The sequence below is a fragment of the Chrysochloris asiatica genome, unplaced genomic scaffold (assembly GCF_000296735.1).
Source record: "Chrysochloris asiatica unplaced genomic scaffold, ChrAsi1.0 scaffold00008, whole genome shotgun sequence".
NCBI lineage: Eukaryota > Metazoa > Chordata > Mammalia > Afrosoricida > Chrysochloridae > Chrysochloris > Chrysochloris asiatica.
The window spans coordinates 21,905,737-21,922,106 of NW_006408526.1; the positions used below are offsets into that span (position 1 = coordinate 21,905,737).

At 41.3% G+C, this 16,370-nt stretch overlaps 1 protein-coding gene across 1 annotated transcript; it reads left to right on the forward strand.

Annotated features, from left to right (window-relative positions):
• The first annotated feature begins 953 nt into the window (after positions 1–953).
• Positions 954–10,882, forward strand: LOC102817559 (chromosome unknown open reading frame, human C11orf52). The gene is made up of 4 exons (XM_006833969.1): positions 954–985; positions 8,507–8,544; positions 10,296–10,396; positions 10,625–10,882. Exons 1-4 carry the CDS (start codon positions 954–956, stop codon positions 10,880–10,882), a joined length of 429 nt encoding a protein of 142 aa, XP_006834032.1.
• Positions 10,883–16,370: the final 5,488 nt, after the last annotated feature.

Consider the following 16,370-nt stretch of genomic DNA (forward strand, 5'->3'; position numbering starts at 1 on the left):
CATGAAAGGCTAAATGATTTGTCCATTAATGCTCATGTTGTTGTTAAGTGCCATGGACTCACTTTTGACTCATAGTGACCCTGTATAGGATTTCTGAGGAGTAGCTGGAGGGTTTGAACCGCGGACCGTGTGTTAACAGTCCAATGCTTATCCTACAGCCCCACACCAGGAGTCCCCAAGTCAGGGAGAATATAAATGGAATTCATTTCTCTAAATTCAAGGTTCCAAGAGACTCCAGTAAGAAGTCCTGGTAGTATGGTGGGTTAAGCATCTGGCTGCTAACTACAAGGCAGGTAGTGTAAACCCCCCAGCCACTCTATGGGAGAAAGATGAGGCTATTTGCTCATATAAAGATTTATGGTCTCAGAAACCCTAAGGTTTCTGTCCTGTAGGGTTAATATGAGTGGAGATCAACCTGAAGGCAGTGGGTGAGCTTAAAGACTACAGTATTCAAACACAGATTCTGGGTAGAGATAGTAAGAAACCGGCACCAGTTACTGGGAAAATGAACTCCATTTAAATCTGAGTGGTGCTGGGGAAGATAAGGTAAGACTGTACTCCATTAGAGAGGATTTATTTCAATGACAATGAATGTGATGTAGTCGAGGAGCATTTCCGAAGGAAACCCAGAGTTCTTTTCTATCTCAGGTTTCTTTTTATTCAAGCTTTAAACTCACAAAGTTCATGGTTTCATCAAAGAAATTCCAAATCCCAAAGGTGAGATAGCGCTCACCTGGAGCCAGCCTTGTGCTGCTGTTCTACCTTAGGCTGGAAACAGAGTCACCTGGGAATCCTTCCAGCAGGTGGCTTCCAAAGTCCAACCTGCTTGGTTGAAATCTGACACTGACGAAAGACTCCCTGGGAGCTGCCACTGTAAATTAAACCGGGAACCAGGAAACGCACGAGTCTCTTTATGTAGACAAACAGCTGGGTTCTCTCAGAGACAGAACACCATGGGAAACCGGCTCTGCTGCGGGGGAAGCTGGTGAGTAGGGAAAAAGGGCGGAGGAGGGTAAGTCTCTGTTGTTGGACACAGAGATCCTAAGCTGAACAGAGTACCTTTCCCTTCACTGAAATGTATGAATCAGAGTGCCTAGAGATAATTCTTTGCCAATCTCTCACTGCCAACTCCCTCTCCTGGCACCTTTCGATTCCAGCACCAGAGCAACACCTCCTTCTATGCTTTCTCCTTTCAGAAGACCTCAGAAAATCCAGCCAAGTCAGCTGTCCTTTGAATGGCCAGAGCACGCTGGCTGGCATGGTGAATAAGACATTGTTTCTCTGTCCTCTTCTTCCTCCTCCTTTCCTTCATCCCCAGAGATAATAGTCACAGTGTTTGAGAGTTCACTCTGTGCCAGGCACTTTACACACAATCTCATTTAATTTCACCTCTGTGAGGTACATGGGGAGCCCTGGTGGCGCTCTAGGATAAGCACTGCACTGCTAACCACAAGGTCGGCTGTTCAAATCCACCAGCTGCTTGTCAGGAGAAAGATGCGGCTTTCTGATCCTACAAAAATGTACGGTCTCTGAAACCTTATATAGGGTCTCTATGAGTCAGAATCGAGTGAATAGCAGTAAGTTTGTTTTTTTGGATAACGTAAGTCTAGAGCCCTGATGGTGATGTTGATTAGAGATTGGGCTGCTAACCACAGATCGGCAGTTCAAACCCACCAGCTGCTCCTCAGGAGACGGAAAAGGCTTTTTGCTTCCGTAAAAATTTACAGTCGCCGTGAGTCGGAATCGACTCTAAGGAGGTAGGTTTTTTGGCTGAGGTCAGTCTGGCGCCCTGGAGTTGGTGTGAATTAGGCATTGGGCTGCTAACCACAGGTCGGCGGTTCAAACCCACCAGCCGCTTCTCAGGAGAAAGATAAGGCTTTTTACTTTTGTAAAATTTACAGTCGCTCTGAGTCAGAATCGACTCTGTGGCAGTGGGTTTTTTGGATAAGTAAGTCTGGCGCCCTGGTGTTGGTGTGGATTAGGTATTGGGCGGCTAACCACAGGCCTACCGTTAAAACCCACTGGCTGCTCATCAGGAGAACAATGAGACTTTCTGCTAACATAAAGAGTTACCATCTTGGAAGCCCTACATAGGGTTACTATGAGTCAGAACCAACCCAATGGCAGTGGGTATGAGGTAAGTGGTTTCTCTTTACCACCATTTTACAGCTGAGGAAGCTGAGACTCGGCGCAGTTAAGGGACTTGATTAAGGACACATGACTAGGAAGTAATGTACCAAGATCCCAGCCCAAAGCCCACGTGGTTAGCCCTGGTAGTGTAGTGGGTTACGTGTTGGACTACTAGCAGCAAGGTCAGCAGTTTAAATTTACCAGTCTCATCGTAAGAGAAAGATGAGGTTTTCTGCTCCCGTAAAGAGTAACCATCTTGGAAACCCTATACAGGGTTGCTATGAGTCAGTACCAACTCGATGGCACATCACCACCACCACTTTTAACCATAGATAATATTCCAGAGCAAACAAATCATTTAGAGAAATGTTTATTTTAAAAGTCAGAAATGGGAAAAAGTAGGAGATCATTCAAAGACCATCTAAATGCATCTTTCACACATAATTGCTAAGTGACGTTAGGCAAGTTTCTTAACTTTTCTGTTCCTCATCTGTAAAATATAGCTAATATGAGCTACCATCTTCACATCACAAATTTGTTTTTAAAGAACACAGAATAGAGTGTATATGAAAACTCAGTTGACCCATGTGTAAAATGGAACAGCAACACATGTTTCCCAGAATGTTATCAGGATTGAAAACAAAGTTCTTAAAGCATTCTTTAAACTATAAAATGTCCCCCATATAGAGAACATCTGTTGTTAACATGCTGTCGAGTCAGTTCCACCTCATAGGGACCCTGTATAAGGTTTCCGAGGCTGTAAATCTTTGCGGGAGTAGGAAGCTTCATCTTTCTCCCAAGCAGTGGTTATGGGGTCAGAATGCCGACTTTGTGGTTTGCAGTACAGAGCCACATCTAGAGACCTATAAAGGCTTCAGAAGAATGAGATGTAACAGTTTTTCTCACCCCCTCCTGCTTCTTTCCAAGTCTTCACAGTCTTCATTATCGGTCGGTTCTTTCTCTGAGTTGTACTAGTTGGTGCATGTACTAGCCAGTTTTTACTGATGCTTATTATATGCCATGTGCTTACGTTTAATACTTTATGTCATCTTTACAATAATCCCAAGAGGCTAGAAACTTGCTGGAAGTCACACAGCTAGCAAGTATAAGCACTCTGACTCAATGCCGACATTAGTCTCCACGACCCTGAAACCAGAAGAACTAGAAAGGGGCCCAGCTACCACTACCAACTGCTTAGAAAGGAATCCCATTAGAAGGCCCCAGAGAGAGTGGAAGAAAAAAATGTGGAACAAAACTAGTGGGATAGAGACTAGTGGAACCCCCTAAGACTATACAGCCCTTAGACAACTTTTAAGTCTAGAAGCGAACTCACTCCTGTGGCTCAGTTTGTTCATCAGGCAAAGGACAGGTCTATGGGGGTAGGGGGGCAGCGATATTAGTGAGGTGTGCATACCTTGCAATAATTGCCTATTTGAGGTCAGGGGGCTGGAATTTACCCAAGGACAAAGTTCAGAAGGGTTAGAAAAGATGGAGGAATGGAAATGGGGAATCGAAATGAACTAGAATGAGTAATGATACATTTGGAGAATTGTAGTCAATGAGTTGAGATAGAATGTGTATGAATTGTTGAATACAAGGCTGATTATCTGCTCTATTGGCAATAAAATGTTAAAAACAGGAAAAAAAAATTCTGACTCTAGAACCCATACTAGAACCAGTACACTAGTTTTCTAACCAAAATCTTTTTTCCTCATAAAATAATAGGATTGTAAAAAAAAAATTTGATCTATTTTTTCATTATCTCAATAAACTTCCAGAGCCATAAGGCTCTATGACAGTTCTAAAGTTCTTCATTATAAAATGTTTTATTTTTGATCATATAATAATATATACCTACTGTAGAAAACTTGGACAGTACCAGAAAGTAGAACATAAGCAAACTTTTAATATAAATACTCAAGAGGAACATTTTATTGTATTTCCATATCATCCTTTTTGAATGTTTACATGTACAGTTTTTATTCCAAAACATACCTGACATTTCTTAATAAAAAATGAATTTTTCTAAGTTGATGAACAGTCTTCCAGCATTTTTTTATAAATGGCTGCATAGTATTCCACTGATTGGATATGCTGTTTATGTAGTCAATTCCTAAACTTTGGGATCGTTCCATTTCTTTTGTGTATAAAAAACAATACTACTATAAGCATCCAGATTTTCACATGTCTCATCATTTCTTTAGGATATGGAATTGCTACATCATGGGTCTACACATTTATTTTTTAAGATTTTTATGCTAATTGCTAAATGCATCCTAAAAAGATTGCAACAATATTTATTCCTATTACCAGTATAGGCAAGTACCCATTCAGCTTCCTTACTTCTGAACTAAAGATAAAATCCTATTGTCTATGAATATAACTTCTAGGTTGTGTTCAAGCCCTGTGCAATATTCAACTTAGAAATTGACTCTGTTCACTGAAATTGGGTAGCCTAAGGCCATGTATTTCAGAATTAATAATCTTTTCTCTTTTTTAAAATAGTATTTTGTTGTATTTGTAGTGAAGATTTACACAGTCACTTAGGTTCCCATCTAACAATTTCTACACAGATTGTTGGATGACATTGATTCAGTTCTTCACAGTGTGTGAGAATCAATATTCTCTTTATCCACTTAATGTAGAAATAAGTAGGAAGAAAGTAGCAACAGGGGCAAGGAATGAAAGATAGGAAAACGCTCTGACTGGGCAGCTGTAGGAGAATGTAAGAGCTGAAATAGAAGGAAAGGCAGTAGAAAGACACAGAAATGGTAGTAGTTTCACTGTTTTTCTTGAACCACATGTATAGTCCGGATGGAGGCTCTGCCCTCAGCTCAGCAAGCACAATTGAAACCAGAAATCATGCTGAGTGAAATATGTTGGTCTCAAAATGACAAATAGGTGTATTATGTGATCTCACTTATATCTAGAAAAGGCAAGTATATAGAGACAAATGTTTACTAATGGTTACCAGTGGTAGGGGAGGTAGGAGAGTACTTAGGTGACACTGAGCTTCTGTTAAGGGTGATGGTATTATTTGGGAATGGATAAGGGTGATGATTGAATGGCATGAGGAACATAATTAATGTCACTCAACTATTTATGTCAAATGTTTTGTTACTAAAAAAAAAAAAACAACCCACAAACCTCTGTCAAATGTGTGTGGAAAAACCCTGATTTTCTCCACAGTAGTAAAATCAACATGATTTAGAAGGCCCACTCCCTTTTTCTTTTTAATTAGTAAAATAAGGTAACTTCCCTGGGGAGACTAGAAGTTAGACAAGTAGGGTTGGCTCTGGTAAGAATTGGGAAATGTACTGGGAAGAAAAAAGCATCAGGAGTAAGCCCTAAACTATTCAGCAACTTTCCTCAGAGCAATGTCGTTTCTCTGGGCATGAAACACTTGACAATCACGTAGACACATGGGCTCCATTGGGGACCCTAGGGGCCCAGCAGAGAGTCTAAGAGATCTGTTCTGCAATGTAGGCGTGGACAGCTGAGTCACTTACCAAATTCAGCTCCCTGTGCTGTGGACAGAGTTCTCAAAAGGACATTAAAGGTTGAACATCTCTCCCTTTCTCTGTTAATTAAAATCAAGGACAGGGAAGCAGAGAGGGAGGTCAGCTGTTAAAAAGGACTTTGAGGGAACCGTAAGTAGTTAGTCCTGATTGTGGCAACTTCTAATGACCCCCAGCAGGAAAATCCTGGGTTGTCAGAGACTCTGCCACCCCCAAGAAATAAAAGTACTGAAAAAGCAGCAGTATGGTTTCTGAATCCAGCAATACCTCATTATTTGGCAGCTTCCTCTCACCCTCTGCTGCTGGGATTGGCCTGTTAGACAATTCCAGAATAATCTTCAGTCAGCTACATCTCTGGCATGTAGTGTCTGATTGCCTGAAGCTGTATTTTGGGTTTGGTTAGATCATTTATGCTATTCCACTTTCTAGGACCATGCATTTGGGAGAAATGTGGTACTCTTCTTAAACAACAACAACAACAACTATTGTGGTTTGAATGAAAGTTTACAGAGCCAATTAGTTTCCCATTCAACAATTTATACACATTTTGCTTCATGACATTACTTGCAATCCAGTTAATGTGACAGAACTCTTCCCACTTCCTCCTTTCAGTCTCTGTTTCTCTTCACTCTTCTTTCCTGCCCTTTCTGAACTTATTTTTGGACAGATGTTGTCCTTTGGTTTCCTATGATTGAAATGTTTCAACAAACTGATACAGCATGAACACACACACACAAACAAAATCAACTAATGCAACACTGGAAGCACTCACTCACTAGCCTATGCCAAGAAATTTGGAAGACAGCTAACTGGCCAGCTGACTGAAAGAGATTCAAATTTGTGCCCATTCCAAAGAAAGGTGACCCAACAGAATGTGGAAATTATTGAGCTATGTCATTAATATCACATATCAGTAAAATTTTGCTGAAGATAATTTTAAGATGGTTGTAGCAGCACATCAGCAGGAAGCTGACATAAAGTCAGAAATTCTGGATTCAGAAGAGGACGTGGAATGAGAGGTATCATTGCTGATATCAGATGGATCTTGAGTGAAAGCAGAAAATACCAGAAAGATGTTGACTTGTGTTTTATTGAGTATGAAAAAGCATTCAACTGTGTGGATCAGAACAAACTATGGATGGCATTGTGAAGAATGGAAATTCCAGAACAATTAATTATTTTTATGTGAAACTTTTACATAAAACAAGAGCCATTCATTCAAACAGAATAGGTAGGGAGATGCTGAATGATTTAAAATCAGGAAAAGTATGCATCAGGCTTGTATACATTCACCATACTTATTCAATCTGTATGCTGAACTAACAATATGAGAAGCTGGATTATATGAAGAAGAACATGGCATCAAGATTGGAGGAAAGCACATAAATACACAGATGACACAACTTTGCTTGGTGCAAGCTAAGAGGACTTGAAGCACTTGCTGATGAAGATCAAAGAATAGTCTTCAGTATGGATTGTACCCCCAATGTAAAGAAAACAAAAGTCTTAACAACTGGATCAATAAACATGATAAAACAGAGAATATTGTAAGTTGTTAAGGATTTCATTTTACTCAAATTCATAATCAATGCTAAGCAGCAGCTAAGAAATCAAAATGTGCATTGCATTGGGCAAATCTGCTTTAGAAGAGCTCTCTAAAATGTTAAAGAGGAAAGATGTCACTTCGAGGACTAAGGTGCAACTGATCGAAGCCCTGGTGTTTTCAATGGTCTCATATGATATGAAAGCTGGACAATGAATAAGGAAGACTGAAGAAAAAGTGATACATTTGAATGATGGTTTTGTTGTTGTTGTTAAGTGCCATCGAGTCGGTTCCGACCCATAGCGACCCTGTACAGGGGTTTCCGAGGGTGTAAATCTTTACGGGAGTAGAAAGCCTCATCTTTCTCCCGCAGAGCAGCTGGTAGTTTCGAACCGCTGACCTTAAGGTTCGCAGCCCGATTCGTAACCACTACGCTACCAGAGCTCCTGAATGATGGTTTTAGTGAAGAATATTTAAAGTATCATAGACTGCCAAAACATAAAAACAAATCTGTTTTGGAAGAAGTATAGCTGGAAGGTGAGACTTCATCTCTAGTACTTTGGACATCTTATCAGTCACTGCAAAAGGACATCATGCTTGGTAAAATAGAGTGTTAGTGAAAAAGAGAAAGATTCCCAACAAGATGGATTGACATAGTGGCTGAAACAACGGGTTCAAACATAGTGACAATTGTGAGGATGGTGCAGGATCAGAAAGGTTTTCATTTTGTGGGAGCCTACTTGTGGTAGCATAGTGGTTACGAATCGGGCTGCGAACCTTAAGGTCAGCGGTTTGAAACTACCAGCTGCTCCGCGGGAGAAAGATGAGGCTTTCTACTCCCGTAAGGATTTACACCCTCGGAAACCCTGTACAGGGTCGCTATGGGTCGGAACCGACTCGACGGCACTTAACAAACAAACAAAACAAAACTTGACTGAGGGCACCTAACAACCACAACCAACAACTACAACTGGGTGGAATCTTTTAGGGAGCACATTCTTCAAAGATATTAATTGTTCACTTTATAGACCAGTCTATTGTTTGGCTGAAAGGTAATATCTGGGAGCAGATTCAGTTCTAAATTTGAGAGCTGTCTAAGGGCTATAGTCTAGGGGGATGGGGGAGGAAGGGGGTGGGGAGGGCAGTGTCCGTGTGGTACCTACTTGACAAATGCTTTGGGGCTGAACCTGGCTCAGGTTGAGTCTTTGTTAGAGGGAGGCTGGGGAGAGTTGTCCCAGAATTATTAGGAGATTACAATGCAAATAATGAAGGAGGGATGGTTTTGCACATGGGTGATCTGTTTTTCCTATCACAGGGGCTGCCCATCAACTCTCCAGAGGAAAAAGAAAACAGGTAACTGGCTGGGGTGTGGGGGCAGGGCTGGGGAGACCTGAGAAAATCAGGGAGTTGAAAAGACAACTGAATCATTGTCTTTGGGAAGGTTTTAAGGGTAAAAAGAAGAAATGCTTTGGAAGCGATAAAGGGAAATAGAACATAAAAGAAAATCTTCAGTGTGGAGCATCTCAGAACCTCTGAAGTATTCTTTACATTATCACAGAGTGACAGTGTTGGTTGTTCATCCCTTCATTTATTCAATAAATATTTATGAAGCACTTATATTGTATATAAGGAGCCCTGGTGGAGTAAGCATTGCACTACTAACTGCAAGGTTGGTGGTTCAAAGCCACTAGCTACTGTGTGGAAGAAAAATGAGTCTCTCTGCTCCTGTAAAGATTTACAGTCACAGGAAGAAGGCTACTCTGTCTTGGCCCTAGGAAATTTGAAAAGCAAGTTGAAGACAGAGAGAGAGAGAGAGATGAACAAAAAATGGTGATTCCACCTATTGTTGTTAGGTACCATCAAGTTGATCCCCAACTCATGATGATCTCATGTACAATGTGATTGAACCATTGTGATCCGTAAGGTTTTCATTGGCTGACTTTCAGAAATAGATTCTCAGGCCTTTCTTCATAATACCGTCTGCTAGTGCTCTCATAGAAGCATATGAATGCTGTGGAACAAGGGGAAAAGACACCAATGTTGAAAGAATAATAGCCAGTTCACAAGGCAACAGAAGAGGGAGGGAAGGGTGTTTTAGGCAGCGAAGTTAGTAGAGAGAGGAGAGGAGAATAGGAGGGAAGTTGAGGCAGACTTGATTGAAAGTGGCAGGTATTTGATGTAGCTGAGCATGTACCACATGCTTCTGTTTACTTATTAGTAAGGAGCTCTGGTAGCGTAGTGGTTACGAATAGGGCTGCGAACCTCAGGGTCAGCAGTTCGAAACTACCAGCTGTTCAGCGGGAGAAAGATGAGGCGTTCTAGGTCGGAATTGACTCCACGGCACACAACAACAACAACAACAGTAGGCTGTAACAGGGTTCTGGTGGCACAGTGGTTAACTGTTCAGCAGCTAACCAAAAGGTCAGAGGTTCTAACCCCCCAGCTGAAAAAGATGTGATAGTCTGTTTCTGTAAAGATATACAGACTTGCAAGCCAACGAGGGTAGTTCAACTCTGTCTTATCATGCCATTAGGAGTTAGAATCAACTCAACAGTTGTTTTGTTTGTATGTTTCTTAGTAGGCCATAAGCTTCTTGAGGCAAAGGAATATCCTATTATCTTTCTTTCTCCAGAGACTATCATGTAATGGACTCTCAGCATATATTCATTTGTTGAACTATGTTAGGAATTGTGAAAAATGAAGATGGAAGACATTACAGTCAGATTGAGAAAGGGCCAGATTACATACCCTGCTAAAGAGTTTGACAGATGGAAAGAGGAGAGAATGAAAGCAGATGAATGAGTCAGAAGACTACCAGAAATTTTATTAGAGATATTTGAAGGGGAACAATCTTAGCATAGACAGGGATGAGAGATTAAACGTTTTAAATTGTACTTGTTTCTCTCAGAGGAGTAGCTGGGTGGTGTAAATGGTTAAGCACTCAGCTATTAAACAAAAGGTTGGCACTTCACAGGTGCCTCGGAAGAATGGCTTGGTGATCTACTTTTGAAAAATCAGCCATTGAAAACCCTATGGCGCACAGTTCTACTCTGACACACAAGACAGATGGTAACTGGTTTGGTTTTTGGTTTTCTTTTCCTCAGGGAGCCAAGGCAGGCAGCCATTTAAGAGGCTACGGCGGCGGCAGCAGCCGGAGCAGCAGCAGCAGCATCAAGAATGGCAGCAGCTGAAGAATAACACAAGGGTAATGACAGATTTCTGTACTCTCCCCCGGGCTGCTCAGACGTGGGGTAGCCCAGTGGTGAGTTTTTTTTTTTTCCTTAGGACAGACCTCTATAGAACTTGCTGGTTCTGCCCATCTCCCTGCACCCACCCAAAATGGCAAATTGAAGGAACATCAATCTAATTGATCTAACGTTGGGGATGAGGGGCAAAACCATGATTCTCCTTTACTTCTGTCCATTCCTCACAGGACATTGAAGCACCAGAATGTACTTATGAGCGAGTGATGGGACAGCCAGAACCTTACGAGAAGCGTCAAGCCTGCGCGTCAGAAGAGAACAACTTGCATTACGCAGACATCCTGGTGTACAGCCAGACCCAACCACGCACTGTCGAGGAGGTGAAAAGCCTGCAGTTAGAAAATGCCACAGAGTATGCAACCCTTCGTTTTCCCCAGCCCAACCCTCCTTTTCTTAACAACAAGCTCAATAATGGGAAGCTGGTGTGAGCCTGGGGGTGGGAAAGAGTCAGTTTCCACTTCCCTGCGACCCCTGTGGGGGAAATCTGTCGCTTTGAGATTTGACCATATTTTTGTAAAACCCCAGAGCCCCTGGAAATGTGAGGGTCTCCAGTTATACCGTTTTATTTGTTGCCATTAGCTTGGAGTTGCATTTGGATTAACTAGGGACAGCAGAGTTCCACAGAATGAGGTGGCCAGATTGAGTGAGCAGTAAGATAAACCTTTGACCTCTGTCTTTGCGCCTACCGATTATCCCATAACCACTTGGGCTGATCTTGTTGGACTGTATTTAATGGCATCTTCTTTGTACACTTCACACTTCAAAGTTGAAGAAGTAACGGGAAAAGCATACTGAGCTTTTCTCAGTCTCAGGGTTAGTTTGGTCTTATTCCTCGTTTGTGAGTCAAGGCTCCCAGACCCAACCAGGCAAATGTGGACTGGGGCTGAGGCCTGAAAACACAATTCAAGATTCTCTGACCAACTATAAGGACTTCATGTCATTGGTACTGACATCGCATCACGGTGGGGCCCAGGATCTCCCGTTGGCTGGATTGTTGACTCTCAAGCTATTGGCATCAATAAATTGCTTAATTAATATGCCTGGTGCGTTTTCTGGGGTGAGAGATCTCCGTAAATGCTAGAAGGGTTCCACTCAGGCTAAAGGCGTTCACAATGTCAGCCATTAGAGAAGCCAGGATAGCCCACTGTACTGGCCACAATTGGAGGCCGAGCCACATTGAGATCCTGAGGCAGGAGGTGGATCCAGGCCAGCAGGGGCGGGGCACTGTCCAGTAAGGGCGGGATCACGACGGGCAGGGGCACCATCCTGGCCGGCAGGGGGCGGGTGAAGAACTGTCTGGAGCCGGCATGGGTCTAGCCCGGTAGGAGGCAGGCCAAGCCAGGGACGGCCTCTTTGTCACCATGGCAGCGGAATACAGCGGCGACTCCTGAGCCGGAGGAGACTGCGCTTACTAGGGCCAGGGATAGAGATGATGAACCAAACCCATCCTTAACTTAAGCGGTAGGTACCAAAGGTTGCGGGAAGTGGGAAGTAAAACCGTTTGAGCAACCAGAGCAGAACTGTGGACACGAGGAGGGGTCTAGGAATGGGTACAAGGAAGGAGAGTACAATTACCGAAGTTTCACTGTCCGAATCTGCTCTGAATTGATAGGTTCCTAGAGTACAGTTCCTGATTCAGACTTTAGAACTAGGAGACGAGTGATAACTCTTTTGCCTCGTTCAACCTATACACCATCCTCTCCAAACACCACTGCCCCTCTCAGGGACAATTTCCTTAAGATAGGTGAAGTACTGAAAATAGAATTGCAGCCTAGAAAGTTGGAAATAATATTATTTGTTTGTGAACGATTGTGAAAATTCAAAGCACGTAGTGTGCAGTTGAAAGTTGATAACAGCTCCATCATCGTTGTCATAGCAATTTTCTACACCTGTTCTCAGTACAGACAAAGCACAGGTAGATTTTGAAGAGGTGGGTTGGAGGACTGTCTCCACGGCTTATTGGTGGAATAATTTCCAAGCCTGTTTTCCATAACTTGGGCTAATACAATTAACCACCATCTCTGGAGTCCTGGTGTGGCACTGTGTGTTAATATGCTGGACTGCAAAGTCAGTTTGAACCACAAGGTTGGTGGTTGAAGCTCACCAGCCACTCCTCGGAAACCCTATACAGGGTAGCTATGGGTCAGATCCCACTCAACAGCACACAACAACAACAACAACAACAACCATCTTCAAGTGTTATTTAATGTGAGGGTCAGATAAGATAATGTACATGATAACATTTTTTGTAAATGGTAAAAACTTTGTAAAATTTTCTGTCTTAGAATATAAATGCTACCTTTCTGAGTTAAATATGAAGTCCTAAAGATGGAGAAAAGTATAATGCCAGAAATGGGTCTCCCAGTATTTCTCTTGATTGTTTTCTGAATATTTCCTATGGCTTTTGACTGTAAAGAGAAGGGAAATTGCATAGATAGAGAAGCATTTCTCTTTTATTACCACTAAAACCTAAGGGAGTAGATTTTAAAATACCACTTGAATAACCCTGTTGGGATGCTAATACTTTGGTCTGGATTTTTTGCTAACCAAGCCCCTATTTCTGATACTTTGATATGATTCCAGTTGTTAGGTTTGGGGAGAGGCCTGACTCCACTAGGATGGTTTAGCTCTTGGCATTTCTTTCCTGTGCTGTATTTTTGCACATTTCTTCCTCTTCCTATTTTAAGGTGGCTCTGATCCAGCTCTTCTAGGGACTCGGACGATGGGGACCCAGGTGGTTATGAGACTCTGTAACTCACTGCTGCCAGCAGAGCCCTCTGTAAGTCTCAGATGTACTATTGAGAAAAGTGTAAAGGCATTGGTATTTCAGTACAGTTCTTCATCAGAACTCAGATCCTGAAACAAAATTGTAATATATTTGCCTCCTTTTCTTGCTATTTGTTGTGAAAATTCTAGTTCTCTTGAGCCATCTTTTTTTTTTTTTTCTTTTTCTGGAATTGATCAAATCAGGCAAAAGTTGAAAAATTCTAGCCATTATTCAGAACATAGGCATTATAGAAAATATTTTGATAAAAATGTTTGCTTGTGGCACTGTAGGATAATGCACTGGTGGCCCAAGGTCAGTTTGAGCTGCAAGGTTGGCAGTTCAAACTCATCAGCTGCTCCTAGGAAACTGTACAGTGTTGCTATGAGTTGGCACCAACTCAATGGCATTTAACAACAACAAAATGGAAATAATGCATCTTAATTATAGAGCATTTAGGAAATATTGCAGACAATGATTAAAAAACAAAACAAAATTATACTTCCACCCAGAAGCAACTACTGTTAATATTTTTGAATATTTTAATTTGTTTCTATACATAAATTTTTATATATGAGATCATATTATGCGTATACTTTTCTACTTTTGCTTTTTTCACTTAACATTTGAGGTGACAAAATTGTATGCTTGGTAAAACATCATAATATTTGCAATTTTCTTAGTCATTTTTCTGTGTTGGACTTTTCAAGTTGTTCCCCCTTTCCCACTATAAACAACTTATTTATTTCCTCATTTAAGAGGTTTTTTTCTTAGGGTATTTTTCCAGAAGTAGAATCCCTAGGTCATGTTCCCTTGTGAACACACAACAATAAGTTATCTTTAAAAAAGAAGAATGGCATGATATCAGATTTTGTGTACATTCTTCAGAAAGCAGCTGGCTGGCAGCTAGGAGATAGAAATGTTCCTGTTAGAATTCTGGCTATCTGTTGCCATGAGAACCTGGGCCCTTCAGAAGGGTGATTTCACATTATTATCCTTAGTATTGTGGAACCCTGAGACAAATGCTTAAATAGTTAAACCTCTATTACTTGACAAAAACTTGTTGGTTGGAACCCATCCAGAGGCACCTGGGAAGACAGGGCCTAGTGATCCGTTCCCCAAAAGGTCTCAGTTTTGAAAACGCTATGGAGTGGTTCAACTCTACACACATGATATCATCATGAGTCGGAATCAACTTGTAGCGCTGTGGGATAAAGCACTGGACCACAAGGTTGGTTTGAACCATGAGGCCGGAAGTTCTAACTAACCAGCTGCTCCCTGGAAATCCTTTACAGGGTCACTATGAGTTGGAACCAATTCCACGCACTTAACAACAACACAACAGCACATTATCATTGCCAGTCTAGAGACATGCAGCCATTTATGGCGTTTTCATAGTAGAGAACTGCAATGGTCAGTTTCAAGATATCCACCAGATGTCGCTAGCTGGCAGATAACGTTTGAAATAAAATTCACGTATAACATAATTACGTATCTGCTTTGTATGGTTTATATGACTCACTGGCATCCTACTCCAGTCTCTCACTATTCTGTCTCTTTTTTTCTTCTCCTACCCATTCAGCCTGTCACACTTACCCCACGCACACTGTCCCTACGTACTAATACTAGATTCTCAGCATTGCTCGTCTTTCTTCCAGCCTTGTTTCTTGCCTTATGTGTATGTGTGTGTGTGCACTTATGTAAACCTATCAGTTCTTGAAGTTTTTACCAAAAGAATAGGGCCTACCGATAACGGCATATAATTGGCACTCAACACATGTGTAATGAGTATTTAATTAAAGACTGCGTGGATGAAGGAGAGGAAAATACAGAATGGTAGCAAGAATTATTTATATTTGATTTGAGACTACAATAAAAGAGACAAAGATTCATATTTTCAAATTAATAACAATTACTTTATAAGTGATATGGTCTACAACTCATCTGTCAGCTTGTCATCCTGTGGTGGCTTATGTGTTGCTAAGATGATGAAATTTATGCCACTAGTATTTTAAATGCCAATATGGTCAACTTCCAGACTACGACAGCTTAGAAAGGAGAGGCAGATTACTTCTGAATGCCACTGAAAACCTTATGAACATTGCCAGATAGCACCAGAATGTTGAATATTGAAATATGATGAAGAGCACCAGAATGTTGTCAGATACAGTGCTGGAAGATGAATCTATACAACTGGGGAACAGCTACCTTCTCAAAGTAGAGTTGATGGTGATGCTGCAAATACAGTACAGCTTTGGGGACCTGCCTTTGCTGATGGGGCATAACTCAAAATGAAGAAAAACAGCTGTAAACATTCATTAATCATTGGAGCATGGAATCTATGAGGTATGAATCTAGGAAAATTAGAAATCATCAAAAATGAAATGGAACGCATAAACATCGATATCCTAGGCATTAGTGCACTAAAATGGACTGAGATCGGCCATTTTGAATCAGAAAATCATATAGATTTCTATGCTGTAAATGATACATTTAAGAGGAATGGTGTCACATTCATCATCAAAAAGAACATTTCAAGATTTATCTCGAAGTATAATGCTGTTTGTGATAGGATAATATCCATACGCCTACAAGAAAGACCTGGAGTCCTGATGTGGTGATGTGGGATAAAGCAGTGAATGGCAAGGTTGGTTTGAACCACAAGGTCGTAGGTTCAAACTCACCAGCCATTCCTTGGAAACCCTATACAGGGTCACTATGAGTCATAACTGACTTGAAGGTACTTAACAATAAGGAAGAACAGTTGATACCACTATTATTAAATTTATGCACCAACCATTAAAACTAGTGATGATGAAATTGAGTTCTACCAAATTATTCAGTCTGAAATTGATCAAACATTCAATCCAAATGTACTGATAATTACTGGTGATTTGAATGCAAAGGATGGAAACAAAGAGGGAAGGATCAATAGTTGGAAAATATGGCCTTTGTGATAGAAATGATGCTGGAGATCGCATGATCGAATTTTGCAAGGCCAATGACTTATTCACTGCAAATACCTTTTAAATAACGTAAAAGATGACTATACACATGAACCTTGCCAGATAGCATACATAGAAATTAAATTAACTTCTTCTGTGGGAAGAGGCATAAGAAAAACTTCGTATCATCAGCTAAAACAAGGCCAG